General features: G+C 38.8%; 1 protein-coding gene across 3 annotated transcripts in view; it reads left to right on the top strand.

Annotated features, from left to right (window-relative positions):
* The window catches only part of LOC135093237 (ADAM 17-like protease), a 219,524-nt gene that overhangs the window by 114,605 nt on the left and 79,577 nt on the right, over nt 1-25,342 (top strand). For all 3 annotated transcript variants that reach the window (XM_063992245.1, XM_063992244.1, XM_063992246.1), the window contains 2 exons: nt 11,323-11,517; nt 22,349-22,487. In XM_063992245.1, coding sequence (XP_063848315.1) covers nt 11,323-11,517; nt 22,349-22,487 — 334 coding nt within the window. The remainder of the gene's footprint in view (nt 1-11,322; nt 11,518-22,348; nt 22,488-25,342) is intronic.

Raw genomic sequence — 25,342 nt, 5'->3', positions numbered from 1 at the left:
CCACACCCACGCTTGCCCTGACAGCCATACACGCCTTGATAGCCACACCCGCCTCTCCTCCACCAGAGGGGACACCTACACCTCCCCCATCACCACCATGGCCAGCACCCACACCTGTCCCATCACTATCATTGCTGGCACCCACACCTGCCTCATCACCACCAGTGCTGTGTGACACCCCTAAGCAAGACACCCTTGATGCCACTCCCTTACCTGATATTCTGAGCAAATAATTAATGAGATTAAAGGTAATGTGTGCAATAGAATTAACATCAAGACACTGCATTAAAAAATGTTCTGCATTAAATAACCCACTTGATATTGCTGAGGCTTTCAGTAACTATTTTTTCAGTATTGCACCAGAACTTAACAACAACCTTCCCCAATACAATAGAAACCCCAAGGATTATCTCAAATGCATTCAGTCCCAGTGTTGTTGTTCTACACACTGCAACAGTGTGGTAGAGTTGTTTTTTCCACTGGCTGAGGCTTTTTGCCTGCGATGTGTAGGTAATCATTTACATTATGCCATCCCACGTGCTCCCTCTGTGTGTCACAGTGTTTTATCTAAGGTGTGGCTCTTGTTCCTCAGTCAGCTGCAGGATTTCTTGGAGAAAGAACCTATAACCTGCTATGAGATCCTCATCATTCACATGCAGAGGATCAAGAGGGTCTCTAAATCTTCTCTCTTCTCAGCTGGCAATTTGCAAAATACACTGCTAACAGTTCCATCTTTAATCACTGTCAGTGACCCCAGCTGGGGTGGCTGCCACTATTAATTCTGAATATGTTATGTGTCTTGCATTAAAATATTATGATGTCCAACTAACTCGTTCTTCAGTGTAAGTACTGTATATTTTGGTGTATAAGATGACACTTGAATCATCCTAAAAAAGACAAAAAACTTGGTTGTCAGATACAAAAAACAGTGAAGTTTTACACAAAATACTATTGTAAATAAATAGCAACCTTATATTATGACTTTTTGGAAAGTTAGACATAGTAATATAGGAATCTGTTCTGAAAAAATGTGCTGAAATGTATTCATGTTGAAAAGTGTGTAAACAAAATCTAATGTAGTACAACTACAGACAAAGCAGAAGGCTGTGTGAATATTCCCCAGTTTTTCCCAATGGTGAAGAAGGATCTATATAAAGGCATGGAACCCCAAGCTAAGAGGCAAACGAAAGCAAACTGAGAAGAAGATAAATTTCTCTCTCCAGCTTGCATTGTTGTATAAGGACAAAGTCCATGTACTGAGAAAAAAATTGAAAAATGTTGGTGTATCTAATCAAAAGAAACATAATATATAGAAGAAGATTATGGCTGACAGCCCGACACAAGCAGGTAGTGCAAGGCAAAGGTTTGTTTATGTTTAGGAAAACTGATCGTACTGCACTTAATTTTAAACTATCTTTGTTCATCCATCCTTTTCATAAAAACGTACAAAAATACCTGGTGGGAATTTTATTTTAGGTGTACTTTTGTGCTTGAAGAAGATGGTACCTTATTACTGGTAATACATTCAAGGTATTCATTGTACTGGTACATCACTGTCTCAGTTATCTGCTGCTTAATTATCTAAACTTCAGCACAGATGGTTTGGTGGTTTATGTGTTGTCTTATACTGCTGATGTCAGCTAAAACCACTAAATTCAAACTGAAATTTGGGGATTGTCTAATCTCAAAGTCGTCGTATCTGCCAAAATATATGGTACATTAAAAAGCATAAAATCATCACTGTTTACCTTTTTTTTTTTTATGTAGGAGGGACACTGGCCAAGGGCAACAAAAATCCAATAAAAAAAAATGCTCACTGAAATGCCAGTCCCATAAAAGGGTCCAAAGTGGTAGTCAAAAACTGAAGGATAAGTGTCTTGAAACCTCCCTCTTGAAGGAATTCAAGTCATAGGAAGGTGGAAATACAGAAGCAGGCAGGGAGTTCCAGAATTTACCAGAGAAAGTGATGAATGAATGAGAATACTGGTTCACTTTTGCATTAGAGAGGTGGACAGAATAGGAGTGAGAAAAAGAAGAAAGTCTTGTGCAGTGAGACCGTGGGAGGAGGAGAAGCATGCAGTTAGCAAGATCAGAAGAGCAGTTAGCATGAAAATAGCGGTAGAAAACAGCTAGAGATGCAACATTGTGGCGGTGAGAAAGAGACTGAAGACAGTCAGTTAGAGGAGAGGAGTTGATGAGATGAAAGGCCTTTGATTCCACCCTGTCTAGAAGAGTAGTATGACTGGAACTGCCCCCCCCCCCCCAGACATGTGAAGCATACTCCATACATGGATGGGTAAGACCCTTGTACAGAGTTAGCAGCTGGGGGGTGAGAAAAACTGGTGGAGACGTCTCAGAATGCCTAACTTCATAGAAGCTGTTTTAGCTAGAGATGAGATGTGAAGTTTCCAGTTCAGATTATAAGTAAAGGACAGACCAAGGATGTTCAGTGTAGAAGAGGGGAACAGTTGAGTGTCATTGAAGAAGAAAGGATAGTTGTCTGGAAGGTTGTGTTGAGTTGATAGATTGTCGAGTTGAGGCATTGAACAATACCAAGTTTGCTCTGCCCCAATCAGAAATTTTAGAAAGATCAGAAGTCAAGTGTTCTGTAGCTTACCTGCATGAAATGTTTACAGTGTTGAACAGTGCTTTAGACCTCACTGGGAGTAATTATCATTTTGGCAGGAGTCTACTGCCTCCTCCTGTAATTACTGTAATTATCTTGAAATTCTTTTGATGATAGTTGAAGTGGAATGGCTGGTGACTGATCTTCATATTGCAACTGAGTTATGGGCACTCCCAGTAGCTTGTGAATTCAGAGAACTATGATATGACATGACAGTGCCTATGTTTCCAGTATGCATTGTAACAAGTTATGAGAGTGAGGTACAAGAGCTCTTAGGAGATATGAGGTTTCTAGTATGTGGCCCCAGGCCTTTATCTATCACTCTCATCTTTACTTCCTCTACCATACCATCCATATATAAATTGAATAACTATGGTGACATTACACAACCTTGACATAAACCTATTCTGGCTGGGAAGAACTCACTCTCACCTTAACTTTCACACATGCTCTGCTATTTACATAGAAATTCTTCACACCATAGAAATTCTCCACACCATCCACCAACCTGCCTTCCACCCCATATACTTTCATCCCATAGCCCTTTCTTGTCAATCCCATCATATTCTTTATTCAAGTTTATGAATACCAAAAAGAATACTTTCTCTTTTTTCCCAAGAACTTTTCACACAGCTTCCTTACTGCAAAATTTTGGTTTACTCAACCTCTTCCTCTTCCCTTTGTAAAACCTCCCTGTTTGTCATGGATGGGATCTTCTGTTCCTTCTCTGATTTACCTTATCAGCACCCTACTATACACCTTCCTAATGAAAACTTATGTATCACCTGTATCACCATATAAGGAATTTGTCTCATCCATCTAGAATTTAGTGAAGGACTATATAGACACTGAAACTGGCTCAGAAAAAATATCGAGTCACCTGCAGCGTCAAGATCATGATCAAAAGGTGTCATGTTGTTTATACTCCACCACACTGCCGCATCATGCTGAATATGAAGACATGCTGAATGTGAAGACAAAAGCATACTCTCACACAGTGCTATGTGGCTGACATAAATAATTGCTTTTGATTTTTTTTTTATATCCTTAGTTTTGCGATCCTCTTTAAGTATGGCAGTATGGCTTTTAAAGAAAACAAGCACAGAACTCAAGAGGGTGCTGTATACCCAAAATATTTTACAGAATAGCAACTTAAAAATGGCCTTCTGGAATCTAGCTTGTTCATAAGTTGGAGAGCGTCTGTAATTTGGAATGAATACAAGTCATGCTGTACTACAGAGGCATAACCCACATAGAGTAAGTTTTGAGAAAAATGAGTTCAAAGTCAGCCAATAAAATCAGACCATGTTTAAAAAGATATCCCCCGTATATTATACATCAGTGGAAACATCTGGTCGAGATCTATCTTCCTAAAATTTTTGTTTGTGTATTTTTGTTTGTTTATGCAATTGTTTGCAATCCCACACCAAGAGTGACCAAGCAAATTACTCAAAAGAGCAAAACTGGACTCATGTTTAATCTTACAGCGAAAAATTAGTACATACAATGTGAAAAAAGTGAACATGTAAAATTGAGGTATAATACCCTGTGGGAATGCCACTTCGAATAATGGACTAACCCACATCTAGAAAGATATTATATTCCCCTCTGCCAAGCAATATAATATCTCTCTTCCCAAAAGGAAGAAAGATAAATTACTGCAAGGCAGCATAATCCTCTGCATGCAACCTTAAAAAAAAAAAAAAGCTCAGCAACGCATTACCATTTGACCAGGCAACATGTAACCAAACAAGTACCCACAAAACGAACTGGAGGGTGATTCACCTCTCACTGTAGCCAAACTCGGCTTGCTTTAGCTGTGCCAAGGAGTCATGTCTGATTATGTGGTGAGTGTGTTCCAGTCCCTCAAACTACTGTCTTCTTGCTCTAATTTCCTGCCTATCTAAAGTTTTTTAATCTTTCCTGAACAGGAAGATTCTTAAACATCTATCACTTCACAACCTTCTATCTGATCTCCAGTATGGGTTCCATCAAGGCCACTCTACTGGTGATCTTCTGGCTTTCCTTACTGAGTCTTGGTCATCCTCTTTTAGAGATTTTGGTGAATTGGTGAAACTTCTGCTGTTGCCTTAGACATATCAAAAGCTTTTGATAGAGTCTGGCACAAAGCTTTGATTCCCAAACTACTCTCTTATGGCTTCTATCCTTCTTCCTGTAACTTCACTTTGTTTCCTTTTTTGACTGTTCTGTTGCTGCTGTGGTAGATGGTTACTGTTCTACTCCTAAATATATTAATAGTGGTGTTCCTCAGGGTTCTATCCTGTCACTCACTCTCTTCCTATTATTCAGTAATCATCTTCTAGACCAAACTTCTTGTCCTATCCACTCCTATGCTGATGATACCACCCTACACTTTTCCATGTCTTTTCACAGACGTCCAACCTTTCAGGAAGTAAACAGTTCATGCAGGGAAGCCACAGAACTCCTGACTTCTGATCTCTCTAGAATTTCTGATTGGGACAGAGCAAACTTGGTATTGTTCAATGCCTCAAAGACTCAATTCCTCCATCTATCTACTCGACACAAGCTTCCAGACAAAAATCCCTTCTTCTTCAGTGGCACTCAGCTGTCCCCTTCTTCTACATTGAACATCCTTGGTCTTTCCTTTTCTTATAATCTAAACTGGAAACATCACATCTCATCTCTAGCTAAAACAGCTTCTATGAAGTTAGGCGTTCTAAGACGTCTCTGCCAGTTTTCCTCACCTCCTCAGCTGCTAACTCTGTACAAGGGCCTCATCCGTCCTTGTACGGAGTATGCTTCACATGTCTGGGGGGTTCCATTCATACTAGTCTTTTAGACAGGGTGCAATCAAAAGCTTTTCGTCTCACCAACTCCTCTCCTCTAACTGACTGTTTTCAGCCTCTTTCTCATCGCCGCAGTGTTGCATCTCTAGCTATCTTGTACCACTATTTTCATGCTAACTGCTCTTCTGATCTTGCTAACTACATGCCTTCCCTCCTCCCATGGCCTTGCTGCACAAGACTTTCTTCTTTCTCTCACCCTTATTCTGTCCACTTCTCTAATGCAAGAGTTAACCAGTATTCTCAATCATTCATCCCTTTGGTAAACTCTGGAACTCCCTACCTGCTTCTGTATTTCCACTTCCTATGACTTAAATTCCTTCAAGAGGGAGATTTCAAGACACTTATCCTTCAATTTTTGACTACCACTTCGGTCCCTATTTGGGGACTGGCATCTCATTCAGCTTTATTTTTATTGGATTTTTGTTGCCCTTGGCTAGTGTCCCTCCTACATTAAAAAAGAAAAAAAAAGAAAACACTTCTAGGGAAGCTGATATGGAGACCCCTACACTACCCATGTAGGCTGGTAATTACTCAATCATCTTAGAGCAACTGGCCTGTCTAGCTGTAAAACCCTCCTAATCTCCTCCAAACAATGCTGTCTGCCTTCATATGTCTATCTCTTGTGGTGGCTAGACAGTGACTTGTGGGAGTGCAAGCAAATGCTCTCTGGCCCTTCTACAAGGGGGTGCAGTATGAGAGAAGGGGTGGGATTGTGATATTCACACTTACACCTGCCAGTCCACTGCCTCGCTTCACTCTGTGCTGGCTTATATGAATAAAACACTTGCATTTAGAAAATAGTTTTGACTGAACTATGGAGACTGGATGAATACTAATTATGCCATCATCAAGGGCAACTCCTCTGCTCTAAACAATGTGAGACTCAAACTGAATGAAGAAATAGAAGTGGGGTAAATAAAGTCAGGAATTTGTGTGAGTAAATGTTATACCAACTTGTGGCAGGCTAGGCTACGCATTGGGGATCTGTCAACTCTCGACTCCAGCCTTTCTTTTTATCCCTCTCTTATCTCTTTCCTTCATTCATTCTTACTTTTTTTTCTATAATTACACTGTACATGACAATGTATGTGGCCAGTTGTACTATGCCTAGGTTCCTGGGGTATAGTGCAGCGGGCCACAATATTTTTCCTATCCACCAAGGGCCAAAGGGGCTAAGAGTGTGAATGGTGTATATACCTAGTTGTATTTACCTAGTTGTAATTTACAGGGCCTGAGGTATGCTCATGTGGTCCCGTCTCCATTTCTACACTTGTCCAGTTTTTTCTTAAAATTGTGCCCACTCATTGCCAATACTACATCCTCACTTAGCTTGTTTCAAACTTCTACATTTCTTTGTGAGAAAACTATACTTCTTTATGTTTCTCAAGTATCTTACTTTTCTTATTCTTTTTGCTGTGTCCTCGTGTGTAACTGGTACAGTGGAACTGTGGTTCTCGAACTTATTTGTTCCTGAATTCTGTTCGACTTCTGAAATGTTCAAAAACCTAAACTATTTACCCATAGAAATCAATGTAAAATGGATTAATTTGTTCCCAGACATCAGTCTGCAATGTCTTTGTGGCTTATGACAGATGCTTTCACAGCCAGTATGGCTGCTATTGATGAATAGATGGCTGTATTGCATGAACTTAGTGGTGACACAAAACTCATCAGAAGATGCTGTTTAGACTGATCTTGTGAGGGAAGCCTTAAGGCGGGTTCACACTTGGCAATTCGCTGCTGAATTGCCACTTGCCACAAGCTGGCAATACCTGGCAATACATCCTCCCAGCTGGATGTACATTCACACAGATGGCTGGGAAGGGCTGGCTGGTTGGTGGGAAATGAATATAAATAAACAGCAACTTGATAAAATGTCTTCCTCCAGTGATGATGCCGAAGTAATAACTACATTTTTTTGGCACACGGGAAGATAAAACAAAAAAAGGAAACGCCTGTGGACATGTCCCTGGCTGAGTAGAAGAGGGGAAAGGAGTGTCAGCCACACTCTTTTGCCTGAGTTGAGCATGGAAGACCCAGACACCATGAGACAGTGGATACGCTAGCAACAGGTAAGGAAGAGTGATCAAGCAGTTATTAAGAACTTGGCTCCTTCTGCAGTGGTTACTATATCTATCTATCTATCTATCTATCTATCTATCTATCTATCTATCTATCTATCTATCTATATATATATATATATATATATATATATATATATATATATATATATATATATATATATATATATATATATATATATATATATATATATATAGAGTGTGTCTTGGGTCCCAGAAATGACTTTGGTCCCTGACTAGCTCCAGCATTAACTTTTCTCCCTTCGGACACAACATCTTCCATAACTCTTGTCAAGGACACGATGTAAACAAAGCAGCGGGCAGCTGGACAAGACCAACCTGTCTATCTTGTTGGTGCAGCTGGCAGTTCCAGCTGCCAGACACCAAAAGCGCAGCAGGCAGGCCAATGAGGCTTGTGGCGGCTGGCAATTGCCAAGTGTGAACCCACCTTTACAGAGGGACAGAAGAGCAACCCACTTATCATCAAAATGAAGGTGATCATAACACTTAGACATCTTGCTGCTGGGAAAAGCTGCTGGAAAAATTAACGCAGTTGTGCAGTAGTGATGGCTTTGGGGGTTGGGTGGTTCAGGATTACTCCAAAGCTATGAAAACTGTTTGTTTACATCAAGACTTTTCAATGGGATCGCATTTACCATATTTCAAAGATTGAATTACTGTCTTACAGTCTGTTTCTCTCCCCCAAATACAGAAAAACAAAGTAGATATTTAAAGAAACTATAAATTAATAATAAACAGCAGCTTTTGCTATGTCTTTTAATATTTGAAATCAAGTAACTTTGTTCTAGAACTTAATTATTGTACCACAACTGAAGCAATAATGAGTTCAAAATTTTGTCTGAAAACCGATTTGTTCGAAAAGGGAGGTGTTCGGTAATCAAGGTTTTATTGTATTTCCTACTTCTCATAGGAGGAGTTTCTCATTATTTATTTCTTCTACTCTGTTCGACAATTTATAAGTTAGTATTAAATCTTCCTTTTCTCTTCTTTGTTCCAATGTTGGCAGATTAATTTCTTCCATTTCTGGAATCATCTTTGTTGCCATCCTTTGTATCCTTTCAAGTTTTTTCACATGTTTTTTCTTGTGTGGAGACCACAATGTTTCAGCATGTTCCATCTTTAGTCTATTCATAGTGGTAATTATCTTTCTCATCATATCTTTATCCATGTAGTGGAATGCTGTTCCAGTATTTCTCACCATTCTATATGTCTCTGAATATCCTTTCTACATGTTTCTCTTTTTGTACTTTTATTATTTCTTCATTTCCCATTTTATATGTCCATTTTGGTCTCTTTTTCACTTTCTTCCCATTTCCATTACATGACATTAAATTCCATCTCTCATTTCTTACTCCAGTTCCAGATTTTGTTGAAATCTTCTTGTAGAATTTTAGTCTTTGTTTCTTATATGTCTTTGTAATTTTGCATCATCTGCAACAAGCCCATGTAACTCTTTACTCCTTCAGGCATATCATTCATGTAGAACAGGAAAAGTATTTGTGCCAGCACTGATCCTTGTGGTATTCCACTATCTACTTTTCTCCATTTTGATTCTATGTTTTACTACCTTTCTTATTAATTTTTCTTCCCTTTAAGCAATTTTTCCAACCAGTGTTTTATTTTTCTATTTAATCCTCCTATATTTTGTAGCTTCCATAATAACCTGTTGTGGAGAACTTTGTTGAAAGCTTTTTTCAGATATAAATACACAGTCTACTCATCCATCCCTCTCCTGTGTTATATCATTCTCGAATAAAAGCTCATTAAGTTGGTTACACATGATTGCTTTTGTTTAAAGCCATACTATTTTTCTATTATTGTATCATGTTTTTCTAGAAATTCTGTCCACTGCTTTTTTATCACTTCTTCACAGATCTTACATACTATGCTGGTCTATAGTTTACTGATTCTTGTTTCTTTTCACTTTTATAAAATTGGCACTATGTCTGTTCTTTTCCATTCCTAAGGCACTCTTTCAGTTGATATTGAGCTCTTCATTATGTCATATACCTCTTCAGTTAACTGTTTCCTGCACTTTTCTAAAATGGAACCTTATATTCCATCTGGTCCTGTTGCTTTCCTCTCTTCCAGTTCCTCCATCATTTTATAAACTTCTTTAATTACTATGATTTCCCACATTTGCTTTTTTCATCTTCTGATCTTGTGGTTCTTTAAATTCTGACTCTTCTGTGAAAACTTGTTGGAACTTTTTGTTTAGCAATTCACTCATGTCTATTGGGTCTTCATATGTTTTATTTCCATCTCAAACTTATTGATTATTCATTTAGTTCAATTTTTCCAATAATTAATCTATAGAACAGTTTTGGTTCGTCCTTGCACTTTTGAACTATATATGTTTGTGACTGTGTGGTGCCTTGTCTGGGCTACCCCATGTGAGGATTGCCAGTTTGGTATTGTTTTGTGCTGCGAAATAATGTGTTATGAAACGAAGAAAGTGGTAAGAACAAAAGAGAAAAGAATGATGATGAGAGAGAGAGAGAGAGAGAGAGAGAGAGAGAGAGAGAGAGAGAGAGAGAGAGAGAGAGAGAGAGAGGTTGGGGATGAGGCTTTGACACATCCTGGACACGAAATTACGAAGCCTGATACTTCTAAAATTATATTTATCCATGCAATCACTCATATTCCTCATGTAAATTTACTTATTTCCCCTTGTCTGTTCAATTTGAGTCTCATCCAGTATTTAGTATAAGAGTTGCTCTTGACAATGAAGTAATCAGTATTCATCTAGCCCCCCTAGTTTGATCATTAGAATTTTCAGAAGTAAAGTGTTTTATTCATATAACCAGCATGGGGAGCAGAGTGGTGGGCGGGTGTATGTGTGTCACCACACTCGCCCCTTCCTTTGTACCCCCTCCTCATAGCAGCAGAGAGAGTGTGGTACACTTTCCCACAGTCAGTCACTACCCAGTCACTACCTGACAAGACAAGCAGTAAACAACACTACTTTGCTTGGGGCTATAACACACTGTTGGACAGTGGTAGGACTTGTTACAGAAGGCAGTTGTCCAGCAAGGTGTTATACCTCAACCATACATGTGTTACTGCATGTTACAACTTTTTCATAGACGTGGTTGTTGATTCTTTCACAGCTGTGGTAATTGATTGTTGTTAGAGTATTTCCCTTGTCTTTAGGTGGGTAAAACAGACTGGCAACCTTAATTAGTGTGACCTGGTGTTATGACCTGTTGTGAAAAGGAAGCAGGAGTCACAAGGGACCCTGTACACCCATATTGAACACTTGAAATGAGTCCACATAGGACTCAGGGAAAGGAAGCTAGTCCAGGTGAGGCAGTTTTGTGAAGGGGGCTGGGGGAATTGTGGTAGTAACAGTATACAGATAGATAGATGGATCTTTTTATCCTTCTCTCATCTGTGTAATGTTGCAGATTGGCATCATGTATGAAATAGAGGTTGTATAACAGTGAAATAGTGTTCTTATTTATAGGTTGTGGTGTCTTGCGAAACTTCTCCAGTGTTCATAGAATGTTGAGAAAATGGTAGGAAAAAAATAGCCAGGTTACAAATGTCATAACTTAAAGAGGATAGCTCTTAGAGGAGGTAATGAATTTCATGAGTATTTTAAAAATTTGTAACTTATTAGAAAGTCCCAAATTTAACCTGGTAAGCACTTTTAAGCTTAATCTCTTTTTATGCTATAGCCCATATTTTGTGAATTTAGTAAGGAACTTATAGAATACAGTATCAGTCATATCACATTTTGTAGCTTAATTATTTTACTTTTCAGATCAGTCTTATTGATCGTGTGGACAAAATCTACAAGAACACTTCATGGAGAGATGCAGGAGACAAGTTAGACTTTTCTGATATGGGATTTGTAATAAAGAAAATTCTTGTACATCAAGAGTGGTCTCCAGTAACCACTAATCAGGTGCATTACAACATGGACAGAACTTCATGGGATGTCCGCAACTTATTAGAGGTGAGAGGTGTCTAAGATTGATGTCTTTCATAAGTCTTTGGTTCTTAAGAGTGCATCCACAGTTGTTTTAACAACATGTAAACAAAGTAACCCCAAGAAAGATATAAGCATCTCAGGGACAGATCATACTGATCATACTGCCTAGATCATACTGATATCACTGGCTGCAGACATGCTACTAGCTTGTATATATAGTATGTGCATAATGGAATGGATGGAATGGATTACTAGAGTTCACTGATCTCAAAATATGCAAAGTAGCTTTCTCTGTAGTAGCTGAGTAAGAATCTTGAAGCTTGTGTCGGAAATTTACCAATTATCATACAACCATACAGTGGAACCTTGGTTATTGAATGCCTCCCTTTTGGAACAAATCAGTTTTTGAACAAAGTTTTGAACTCATTATTGCTTTGATTGCAGTACCATAATTCAGTTTTAGAACAGTTACTTGATTTCAAATATTAAAAGACCTAGCAAAAGCTGCTGTTTATTACTAGTTTATAATTTCTATAAAAATTTAGTTCATTTATATATATTTGGAGGACAGGCACAGAGTGCCTGTCCTCCAAACCTCCTCCACACTAATTCAGTTTTTGAAATAAGGTAAATGTGATTCTGTTGAAAAGCCTGATGTAGACAAACAGTTATCCCAAGCCACCTGTGCCATCACTACTACATAAATGCATTATTCCCATAGCTTTTCCCAGCAGCAAGATGTCTAAGAGTTATGATCACCTTCATTTTGGTGGTAGGTGGGTTGTTCCTTTCTGTGTCCCTCTTTAAGGCTTCCCTCACTTGATCGGTGACAAAGAGAATATCTGCACGGGCTAAGCAGTATCTTCTAATGAGTTCTGTGTCACTAAGTTCATTCAATACGTCCTTTCTGGATAAATAATTTGTGAGCTGAAGATGTTGTAAAGCAGCCATCTTGGCTGTGGGAGCATTTGTCATAAGCTGCTAAGACAGGGTAGACTGGTGTCTGGGAAAGGATTAATCCATTTTACATTGATTCCTGTGGGGAAAACAGTTAAAGTTTTCAAACATTTCTGATTTTAAATGGTATTCAGGAACAAATTAAGTTCTAGAACGGAGGTTCCACTGTACATCAATCATGTGGCTCTGACAGGTATGCTTCTATGAGGAAAATAGTTTCAACTTTTGAACATTTAGGATTTTGAACAGCATTCATGAACGAATAAAGTTCTAGAACAGAGATTCCACAGTATTGAATTAGAAGCAGTAATGTTAGTTTGTTACAGTCAACTCAAGAACTTTAGAAATGTATATCCCTCCCATAAAGTGGAGACATATCAGGCCCTGGGTTCATTTCTATTGGATGATTTCAGGCTTTTCAGGCTGTGGCAGAAGGTTTGCTGTGAATTTGGGGAGTCCCAGTCTTTCATATGCTTATGACAATCTACTACATGAGTCCCAACATATATCAGTTTCTCTCTCTCTCTCTCTCTCTCTCTCTCTCTCTCTCTCTCTCTCTCTCTCTCTCTCTCTCTCTCTCTCTCTCTCTCTCTCTCTCTCTCTCTCTCTCTCTCTCTCTCTCTCTCTCTCTCTCTCTCTCTCTCTCTCTCTCTCTCTCTCTCTCTCTCCTTAACACTTTATTATGTCTGCCTTACACATTCAACTTACAAACATACATTATAAACAATATGTGACAAATATTCCTATCTTTGAAAATAGGAGAGAGAGGGAATTTAATAAACATCTGTAGAATGATAAATGGTATGGAAAATGTGGACAAAGAATGTTTAATAAATTTAGACACACAGAGTACAAGGGGACACGATAAGAAGTTGAAGAAAGTTAACTGTAGAAGAGACATCAAGAAGTATTGTTTTCCTCACAGAAGTGTGAACAAATAGAATGAACTTAGTGAAGACATTGTAAATGCTGAAACTGTCAGTGCTTTTTAAGACCAAACTAGATAGATATAGAGACAGGTTACTATGAGATTATTCCCCTCCCATAAACCACAACTAGGTAAATACACACACACACACACACACACACACACACACACACACACACACACACACACACACACACACACACACACACACACACACACACACACCACCTTACTGACCAGCTGATCAGATGCATCCGCAGCACCTCCAAGGCTTTATCTAGGCTTTGGTTGTGCAGGTGGGGCAAGCTTGAGTCCTGTCTCCATAATAGGGAATTGTGTGATGTGTGAGTGCAGGGGAAGTTAAGTGTAAATTGGGAAGTGGCTGAAAGGGTGAAATGGGAGAATAGTGTACAGATAAACATTGTCAGTGATATCAACATGGAAAATGGTGGCCAGCATAGCAAGTATCTTCAAAGGTTTCAAGGAAGATGACCTCAGTGAAGCTCATACAAATAAACGAATGGGGAAAATTGAAGAAGAAAATGTGAAAATATGAGAAAAAATGTGTAACTTAGCAGTGATCATGAAGACGTGGAAGGAAGAGAGAGAGGTGGGTGGTGACAATGTAAAAAAGGTATCCAGTGACATAATAGAGATGAAGATGAGGGAGATGGAACGAGAAAAAGAAAACAAAGAACTGAGAGAAGTGGTGACAAAAATAGTGAAGTTAAACAAGAAGTACTGTGAAGAAATCAAGAAACTCAAGGAAGAGGACAAGGAGTTAAAGAAACCTTTACAAGAGAGAGAGAGAGAGAGAGAGAGAGAGAGAGAGAGAGAGAGAGAGAGAGATTAAGGTTGGGAAAGTTAAAGAGTTAGTGACAGAGGAAGTCAAAAGTTGGAAAGAATAGAGAGAACAACAACAAAAGGTGGATATGGAGGAGGTAATAAGGCAACAGGAACACAGTAAGGGCATGGAAAAACAAGTGATTAAAATAATAAAGGAAAAAAGTAATCTTGTGAGAGACACAGTACACAGAAAGATGTGTGTGGTTGTATTTGGGGTCAAGGAGAAGAACTTAGCCATGAAAATAGCTAGAGAGAAAGAAGAGGCAAAATGGCTAATGAAATTATAGCAGAAGTGGCGAGTAAAGGAGAAGAAATAGCTGAACAAATTGAAGAGGTTAACAGGATTGGAATGTATGTCAAAAATGGAACAAGACCAGTGAAAATAAGATTCATATCACAAACAGCAGCAAAACATGTTTTACAAAGAAGAGGAAAATTGGCAAAAGTAGAAGGGATGAGGGGAATATGGACAAAAAATAGCATAGAGGAAATGATAAGGAAAAGTAACAGAGTGCTTTTAGTAGGTGACTTCATCACTAAAGGAATTAACTGGGAGGAGATGAAGTTGAAAGAAAATGTTGGGTCATGACGCAAAGAATTTATGCATACCATGATAGTTAATAGAACGAGAGAGTTGGTGAGCGCATCTACGAGATGCAGAGAAGAAGATCCATCACAGTTGGACTTAGTGTTTATGAAAACTACAGAAAGTAGACCAAGTATTCATTGTCTGCATTCAGTGGAAAGAAGTGATCATGTGACAATAGAAATAGTATTACAAGAGGAAACAGTATTGCACAAGAATGAACAATTTAGAAATGTGAGACAGAACTATGCTAAGGCAAACTTTGCAGAGCTTAATGAATTTTATGGAAAGATTAATTGGAAAGGGCTATATGAAGGTAAAGTAGTGCAAGAAAAAATGAGACATTTTTGAGCAAGTATAGAGAAGGGGTACAACAGTTTGTATCAAGTTATAAAGTTAATAATAGAAAGCATGAATGGTATATTGCCAGTGTGTAAAAGGAAAAAAGAAAAATGACAGGGCATGGAGAAGAATTATGAGAAAACTACAGAAATACTAGGAAAGAATACAGAAAGGCAAGGAATAAATATGGTATGATAAGAAAAGAAGAAGAAATTTTGAAAGTGACTTAGTAAGAAAATGCAAGGAAGAGCTCAAACTCTTCTACAAACATGTAAATGGAAAAATGAAACATAGGGAAGACATAAACAAGTTTAAAAGAGAAGGAAGAAATTATGAAACTATTGAGATGAGTGAACTAATAGATAAGAATTTTCAATCTGTTTGCAAAGGAAGCCTATCTTGTGGCACTGAAAGTGGTACCACAGAATGAGGGAATACAGGAAAATTTTATATATATATATATATATATATATATATATATATATATATATATATATATATATATATATATATATATATATATATATATATATATATATATGAGGGACACTGGCCAAGGGCAGCAAAAATCCAATGGAAATAAAAGCCCACTGAGATGCCAGCCCTCGAATAGGGACCGAAGCACTACTAAAAAATTGAAGGATAAGTGTCTTGAAACCTCCCTGTTGAAGGAACTCAAGTCATAGGAAGGTGGAAATACAGAAGCAGGCAGGGAGTTCCAGAGTTTATCAGAGAAAGGGATGAATGATTGAGAATATTGGTTAACTCTTGCATTAGAGAGGTGGACAGAATAGAGGCGAGAGAAAGAAAAAAGTCTTGTGCAGCGAGGTTGCAGAAGGAGGGGAGGCATGCAGTTAGCAAGATCAGAAGAGCAGTTTTCATAAAAATAGTGGTAGAACATTGCTAGAGATGCATCGTTGCAGTGATGAGAAAGAGGCTAAAGACAGTCAGCTAGAGAAGAGTTGATGAGATGAAAACTTTTGATTCCAACCTGTCTGAAAGAGCGTTATGAGTGGAACCTCCCACAGACATATGAAGCATACTCCATACATGGACGGATAAGGCCTTTGTACAGAACTAGCAGCTGGATGGGTGAGAAAACTGGCAGAGATGTCTTAGAATGCCTAACTTCATAGAAGCTGTTTTAGCCAGAGATGAGATGTGAAGTTTCCAGTTTAGTTTATAAGAAAAGAACAGACTGAGGATGTTCAATGTGAAAGAGGGGGACAGTTGAGTGTCATTGAAGAAAATGGGATAGTTGTCTGGAAGGTTGTATTGAGTTGACAGATGGAGGAATTGAGTTTTTGAGGCATTGAGCAATAGCAAGTTTGCTTTGCCCCTATCAGAAATTCTAGAGAGATCAGAAGTCAGGCATTCTGTGGCTTTCCTGCGTAAACTGTTTACTTCCTGAAGGGTTGGAGGTCTGTGAAAAAAATGTGGAAAAGTGCAGGGTGGTATAATCAGTGTAGGAGAGGATAGGACAAGAGGTTTTGTTTAGAAGGTCATTGATGAATAGGAAGAGAGTGGATGGCAGGGCAGAACCCTGAGGAATGCCACTGTTAATAGATTTAGAAGAAGAACAGTGACCATCTCTCACAGCAGCAATAGAATGGTCAGAAAGGGAACTTGAGATGAAGTTACAGAGAGAAGGATAGAAGCTGTAGGAGGGTAGTTTGGAGATCAAAGCTTTTGTGCCAGACTCTATTTAAAGCTTTTGATATGTCTAAGGTAACAGCAAAAGTTTCACCAAACTACCTATGACTCCTGGAGGGTCCGGGATGGTGTTATGCCATGACTCCCTGAATGACGTGAAAACCCTCCTTGAGACTTAGTTACAGGGGAAGTGTGCCTCCACGTGGCGCCCGCTGGTAACGTAGGAACAAGCCTGACCGTGATGGCAGGATTGGGCCTCTGGCTAAAGTGCTTCCCCATGAGATGAATGTGAGGCAGGGAGTTGGATATAATTCCATCCTCCCTTATCAAACGCTCATAGAGCAATCTTTTTCTGCCAGGCTTCGGTTCCCTTAACAGCCTCACTGATCCGGAGTCTTCCTGCTCTTTCGGGTTCTCTATCTTGTTTGGGTGGGGGCCGTCGGGGTGATTTGCCAGGTCCAGAGCTAAACCCACTTACCCTGGGCATTCAATAGTCACTCTGGCGTTTCCAGGATGACGGCTTGCTGGATGGAAGGTTGGTAGTAAGTTGATTTAGTTGATGTGAGAGTTCTTCTTGATTTAATAGTAGATAGATTGTACACACTGAATTCGAGGCAAAATTATAATGTGATGATTGATTGTTCTCTCTCTCTGAAGTAATATGAATGGTGACTGAGCATCATCTCCCAAGACTGACTGTGACTGAGCAGAACTGAGTGAGAGACCAAGACTGACTGCTTGTGACCAGGTGACTGACTGACTGGTACTAAGCTTGGCTGGGACTCTGACTGAGAGCTCGCTACCATGTGGGCTGTATTTATTTGAGTTAAGTGGATCGCAGGTGTTTTCCCTAAGGACTGGAAGTAGGTGTGAAATTCCTGTGAGAGGTAGAGAAGGAGGAGAAGGTTAATTTAGAATAGATTGGCAGGCCATGTTACTTGTGGGATGAATATATAAAATGGTGAATATATATATATATATATATATATATATATATATATATATATATATATATATATATATATATATATATATATATATATATATATATATATATAATAGTAATTGTTGAGACTGATACAATAGTTCTGTCTCCCATTTTTGTAATGTTCATTCCTGTGCAACACTGTTTCCTCCCGTAGTACTATTTCTATTGTCACATGATCACTCCTTCCCATTGGACTCAGATAATGTATACTTGGTCTACTTTCTGGGGTTTTTATAAACACCTAGTCCAACTGTGATGGTTTTTCTCCTCTGCATCTTGTAGGTTCATTCATCCACTGTCTCATTGTATTCACTACAGTATCATGGTATGCATAAGTTCTTCACTCCATGACTCGATATTTTCTTTCACTTCCATCTCCTTCCAGTTAATTCCTTTAGTGTTGTAGTCGTCTACTAAGAGCACTTTGTTACTTTTCTTTATCATTTCCTCTATGCTATTTTTTGTTTCTAGTTGTATAATTTTATATCCATTGGTCTTCCATGCATTTGTTTTTGGTGGTATATATATCACAGTAACTTTTGTTTTTTCACTTCCTTTGATCTTAATCACAACACTCAAAGTTTCCACCATTCCATCACCATATTCCACTTCCTCAATAATAATATCCTCTTTTACCAGTATCATCACTCTTCCTCCTCCCTTTCCTTTCCTGTCTCTCCTCCATGTGCTGTTCCTTCGTTTGCAAATCCCAACTTTATTTCCTCTTTTAGTTTGGTTTCTGTTAAACATACCATGTCTGGTTTATTGTATTGTGCTTTAAGTAGTCTTTAAGTTCCAATAGGATCAACACCAAACCATCTACATTAGTACACAATCTTTAAATTTCTGCTAGGTGATCTTGCGTGGCATCTTTGTGCCACCATTTCCTCACTTTCATGTCCACACTTTCCAGGTGAATCTTCTCGCTTGTTCCCATGTTCTCTCCTCGTTTTTTGACTGGGCCTCTGCTTACAATTCTTTCAGTTTACTTCTCTCTTCTTTTTTTCATGTCTCTTTTCATCCATGTATTCTTCATTCCTTCTTTTTCCAATTTTCTTGTTCTTTGCAAGACATGTTCTGTTGCCGTTTGTGACATGAATCTTATTTTCATTGGTTTTATTCCATTTTCATCTTATATTCCGATCCTATAAACCTCTTCAATTTGTCCAATTATCCCCTCTCCTTCCCTTGCCACTTCTGCTATAATTTCCTTAGCCCTTTTCACTTCTTTCTCTCTACCTATTTTCATGGGTAGGTTCTTCTCCTTAACCCCAAATACCACCACACACATCTTTGTTTGTACTGTGTCTCTCACAAGATTACTTTTTTCCTTTATTATTTTAATGACTTGCTTTTCCATATCCTTATTGTATTCCTGTTGTTGTTGCTTTATTATCTCCTCCAGGTCCACCTTTTGTTCTCTTTCTTTCCAACTTTTTACTTTTCTGTCACTAACTCTTTCATTTCTCCAACCCCAACCTCTCTCTCTCTTGCAAGGTTTTCTTTAACTCTTCATTCTCTTCTTTGAGTTTCTTAATTTCTTCACCGTACTTCTTGTTTAAGTCCACTATGTGTCACCTCTTTTCTCAGTTCTTTGTTTTCTTTTTCTCTTTCCTTCTCCCTCTTTTTTTATTTGTATCATGTTACTGGATATCTTTTGTACATTGTCACCATCCACTTCTCTTTCTTCCTTCCATGCCTTTTATCATCGCTGTTAAGCTACATATTTCTTCTTGTATTTTCACATTTTCTTCTTCAGTTTTCCATATTTGTGTGAGTTACACTGAGATCCTCTTCCTTGAAGTCCTCAAAAATATTTGGGTTCATTCCAGCTGCCATCTTCCCTGTTGACATCACCAACCCCCAGTGATTACCTTGTATCACTCTTCCTTTTGGCCATTCCTCTAGTAACATTTTCTCTTCCCCTGTGCACACACCTCACACAAGACCCTATTATGGAGACGACTCAAAGTTTGATCTCCCCGCACAATCAAACCTAGATAGATCCTTTGAGCTGCTGTGGATGCATCCGATCAGCTGGGTGGCACATGTGTGTGTGTGTGTGCGTGTGTGTGTATTTACCTAGTTGTGACATACAGAAAAAGAGCTATACTCATGCTGTCCCTTCTCTATATTTATTTTTAACTCTAACGTGTGTGTGTTTGTGTACACACTTTCTGTAAACTACTTCCACTACTTCTGAAAACCTTACCATGTGGAGCCTAACTATATGTTAATATGTACTAATCATTATTAGAATATTCCTTTTTATATCTTGTTGGTCCTGTCATTCTCCTAATACAAGTTTCTCCATAAAATATTAATTTCACTAACCATTGTAATTTTCAGGAGCTTGACTTCTTTGGTTGGGTGTACTTATAATATGAGGTGTGATCTTATAGTTTTCAGACATTCTAGTTGGAATATATGAAAGCTGAAATACAGTCCTTGTTTGCTTAATGGAGCTGGTGAGCTGTGTTAAAAACAGTATAATATAACAATTTAATATGAGGTACAATCCTGTAGTTCTCAAAGTCTAGTTTGAGTACATATAATGAGTACATACAAACTGTCACTAAATGGATCCAGAAAGCTATGTTATGAAACAGTATACTGTATTAGTTAGATTAGTTAAAGTTACCAATGATAGGAATGCTTTATTATGAAATAGGGAATATAGGAATCATATCATTGGTAACTTTATCTAATCATTTGTTGTATTTGTGTTCAAAAGGTGATGACAGGGTAATTAACTCACAAATCACCTGCAGCAGTGAATGTTTCAAATACTTGTGAAACAGTGATGAATTGCAATAATGACAAATTATGGTAATGAGAAAGCAAAAATCTTTAAAGGTTTCAAAATACATATGTGTCTCCTCTCATTGATATTCACATAAAATGAGGGAGGAGGCATACATTGTGTTCCACATCTTTTCTATATGGAACACCCAGTAGGTAAATTATTATTGAGAGTAGAAAATAGTATGATCACATGATTTTTAAGTTAGCATATCATTCCAAGTAATGAGCCACTTATTTTGCTTTTGCACTGTTGACAGGAAGTTCCTGTAAATGTATTGTCTCAATATCTTTCTATTTTTGTCCAGTTACAATATTTATTATGTCTATATGTACATTTCTTGATAGTGGGAATTTAGCCTCCAATTTTCAGTGGATTCTTATGTCTAATGAGAAAATTCACAAAAAAGAAAAAAAAAAGGTAGTCGTGAAGGAACATTGGTTGTGCAGTCTTTGCTTGCTTCAGGCAACAAAACTCTCATGAAGCTACAGAATATTAAACCATACAAATATGACTGATTGTCCTTTATGGAGTTGTGACCCATTATTGATTGTCAGTTACTATTTATGTAATTTTATCATTCAGATGTAAACAACTTCTGGTTGCAAAGAATAAGATTTTTGGGCTGCTCTTAGTCAGTAGAATTTTAACTAAGATATTGAAAGAGAAATATTAGCAATCTCTTTGTGACATTTGTATAGTTATTGCCATTCTCTATTGTTTATATCAATACAGTGTAATGAGAGGGCTCATTTTAAGATAGTTTGTTACAGAATTTATTGTCTTGCACATCCAGGAACAAAAGTAATGTTTGTCCACTTTGCAGAGATTTCTTGGAAGATGTCAGAATTTATACAAACTTATTCTTCCAGTTCATCACTAGTGATGAAAATGATTTTTACAGCTATATCCCAGGAAATAGATAAAAGTCATCCACTCTTGCAAAAATTTCAGAAAACTGACAATGTTAAAGGACAAAAAACTTGCATAAAAATCAAAGTTTATGCATGACCATGCTACCTTCTCTCTCGAAATACTGTTTCATAACATCACATTTAATTTAATGGTCCAAGGTTGTATGCGCTACAGTGATTTTGGTGTTTCATAGCAGACAGTTGTGGAACATTTGGATCCTACTTCATGTTAAAATTTTGCTTTGACATTCTGCAGGTTCCATAAAGATTATGGATAATGCCAAAAGGAAGAGTCTTTGGCAAATGGAGTTGAGGTGAAGTCATTTTGCTTCCAAACAAACAGCATTTTCTTTGTTACAAAATTATGATTGATTCATAAAAAAAATATTCCTTTTACTCTGTAATGATACTGAATACTATACTATAATATGTAAATAAGTAAGTAGGAAGACATAGCCATATTTGCTTTTCATGACAATAAAACTATATGAAGTATCCCATTTATCAAACACAAAAGCTTACATTATCACTTGCTGTATATTATTGGAAAATATAATAAAAACAAATATTTATTGGGGACCTGGCATTATGTCACACTTCAGCTCCATATTGTACTTAAATGAATGAATAACTGGTTAGTATATTTCTACAGTAAAACAAGCCAAAGAAATGTTTTGAAGGGCTGCTTTACTCTTTACCTTGAATTAACCCAGTCAAAAGGGTGACTTAGTGGTTTTACTGCTTTTTAATCCTCCTATGATGCTCTTGGGTCCTCAGATGCAGAAGTGTGTCCCAGCTTATAACTCACTGGCATCCTTGTTATTTCTCTTTTCTGTAGGTCTTTAGCCGTGAGTATTCTCACAAGGATTACTGCTTGGCTCATCTCTTCACTGACATAAAGTTTGAAGGTGGCATCCTGGGTTTGGCTTATGTAGGGTCTCCTCGCAGAAATTCTGTTGGTGGTATCTGCACTCCAGGTGGGATATTTTTACTGTCTCGTGGTATTGATTGCCATAGATTGCACTCAATTAAATTAATGACTAGATATGCAGTGGCTAATATTTAGAAATTAAATTTGAGCATGCATTAGTTTGGGCACCATTGTTTCTATTTCTGCTTTTTGGAACACATAAGAAAATTAATATTGTTCTGTTGCTCCAATTCTTCTATAAGGATCCTCCAAAGTTGAATTGCCTCAGGTGTTTTGTCTCTGCTAATTGGAGAAACCTGAGGAGGTATTATGCACTTTACATTTCTCCTCAAATTTGCCATGACTGTTCTTCAACTTGCCAAAAGTCCTTCATCAATAGAAAATGTCAAAATCTTTACAGATATAACTTCCTTTGTGACTTTTAGCTCCTAGCCAAAAATATCTCCAAGAACTTTTCATCTTTCTCTCCTCCGTTTCAGCCTGATGGCACCACTTCTATTTCATATATCTCTTAAAGTTTAAATCTTCACTCAAACCTTTGTTAAAACTCTTCCCTGGATGATCTATGGATTGTTCCTCCCTTTTCTCCATCTTCCAAATATTTTATGCCTCCCATTAAGATCCTTAATGATGTTTTCCTTGAAAATACTGAAAAGTGCTTATTCATTCCAGCCTGTGAAGAAGCCGATTTTTTTCCCCCACTTTACTCTCTTATCTCAAAATGCAGTACCTGTGTGTGTGTGTGTGTGTGTGTGTGTGTTATCCTCACATCTCTTGTGATGCAGCGCTGTGGCTGTGCAGTACTATCACATCTAAAAATGTGTGTGTGTGTGTGTGTGTGTGTGTGTGTGTGTGTGTGTGTGTGTGTGTGTGTGTGTGTGTGTGTGTGTGTGTGTGTGTGTGTGTGTATTTCCCCTTCCCTTCCTCCCCCTTTCCTGCCCTCGCCCTTCCTCACTCCCTTTCCCCTTACCTCCCTCTCCCTTCCCAGCCCTCCTCCTCCATCCCTTCCCATTTCCTCCCTCTTTCCATATCTCTCTCTCTCTCTCTCTCTCTCTCTCTCTCTCTCTCTCTCTCTCTCTCTCTCTCTCTCTCTCTCTCTCTCTCTCTCTCTCTCTCTCTCTCTCTCTCTCTCTCTCTCTCTCTCTCTCTCTCTCTCTCTCTCTCTCTCTCTCTCTCTCTGTGTGTGTGTGTGTGTGTGTGTGTGTGTGTGTGTGTGTGTGTGTTCACCTAATTATATCGTACAGGACACAAGCCAAAAGTTCATTTTGTCCTGTCTCCATAACCATATTTATCCAGTTTTTCTTTAAACATGTGTACACTGCCAAAATCACTTCTTCCTTCAAATCACTTCTTCCTTCAAATCTGCACTCCAGGTGGGATATTTTTACTGTCTCGTGGTATTGATCTGACCCGCACAAGTGGTGGTCCACGCTGAAGTCAGTTGTCTTTGGTTTGCGACCATCTCTCCCTGCTCTGCTTTCTGATACTGGACAGCTGATCACAAGTCCAAAAGGCAAAGCTGATCTGCTGATGAAACACTTTGACTCCAAGCTCTGTCGAGCTCCAGCCCCCACCAGCGAGTTGCCTCCCGCCATGCCAGTCTTGACAAAACTGGCTTTTAGGTCTAAGGAAGTCATGAGACTACTTTTAGCACTCGACTCCCATGGCGGCACGGATCCGCTTGGGATGTTTCCTATGTTTTTGAAGGAAACAGCTGCAGTTCTTGCTCCCAAACTGAGTGCAGTCTTCAGACGCCTAATCCTGACCGGTAGTTTCCCCATGTGCTGGAGAAATGCGAACATCACAGCGATCCCTAAAGGCTCTCCATCATCTGATGCCAGCAACTATAGACCAATCTCTATCACGCCGTTACTTTCTAAGATCTTTGAACATGTTATTTCTGGTCGTCTCTCTCGTTACCTTGAACACTCTCATTTGATACCAGCTAATCAGTTTGCTTATCGGAAGAACCTAGGGACTACGGATGCGCTACTCACTATCTCTCATAAGATTCAGCAAGCTCTTGACTGTGGGCATGAAGCCAGGGTAGTCCAACTTGATTTCTCTGCAGCTTTTGACCGAGTCAACCATGCCGGTCTTATCAGGAAGCTGCAATCTTTTGGTGTCGGTGGCCCGGTACTGTCCATCTTGACTCAATTTTTTACCCACCGCACCCACCGTGTGTGCGTTGATAGTTGCTACAGTGACTGGTACAGCGTCCACTCAGGTGTTCCCCAGGGTAGCGTACTGGGACCTCTGCTGTTCAATGTCTACACTTCCGATCTACTACAAATCACTAGCAATCCTATTTACGGATATGCAGATGATGTGACACTTGTTGCTACTGTTGAGTCACCGAATTCACGTCTTGATGTTAGTACATCCCTGAATGAGGATCTCAGACGTATATCTGACTGGTGTCGCACCTGGAACATGAAACTGAATGCATCAAAATCAAAATGCTTGTGTATTTCACGCTCTCGCATGCTAAATCCCCTTCACGGCCCTCTGCTTGTTGATGGCGCGCCTCTGACAGTATGTGATGAGCTTGATATTTTGGGTGTCAGATTCGACTCAAAACTGTCTTTTGAACAGCACATCAGGCGTCTTGTCAGTTCTGCCTCGCAAAAGCTTGGCGTTGTGAGGAAGGCTTACCGGATTTTTGGTGACCAGTCTATCTCTGCCAGCTGCTTCCGGTGTTTTATTCTTCCACTGCTGGAGTATTGTGCTCCTGTGTGGTCTTCCGCAGCTGTGTCCCACCTCTGTCTCATTGACAGAGTTGTCTCCTCCGCTAGGTTCCTCTGTGGTGGCGAAGCAGCTTGGGATCTTGGTCACCGACGCAATGTCAGCAGTGTCTGCATGCTATATAAGATCCATGCCAACCAGCTTCACCCGCTGAAT

Source organism: Scylla paramamosain, chromosome 42, assembly GCF_035594125.1.
Source record: "Scylla paramamosain isolate STU-SP2022 chromosome 42, ASM3559412v1, whole genome shotgun sequence".
Lineage (NCBI taxonomy): Eukaryota > Metazoa > Arthropoda > Malacostraca > Decapoda > Portunidae > Scylla > Scylla paramamosain.
This window is presented reverse-complemented; position numbering and strand designations above follow the sequence as displayed.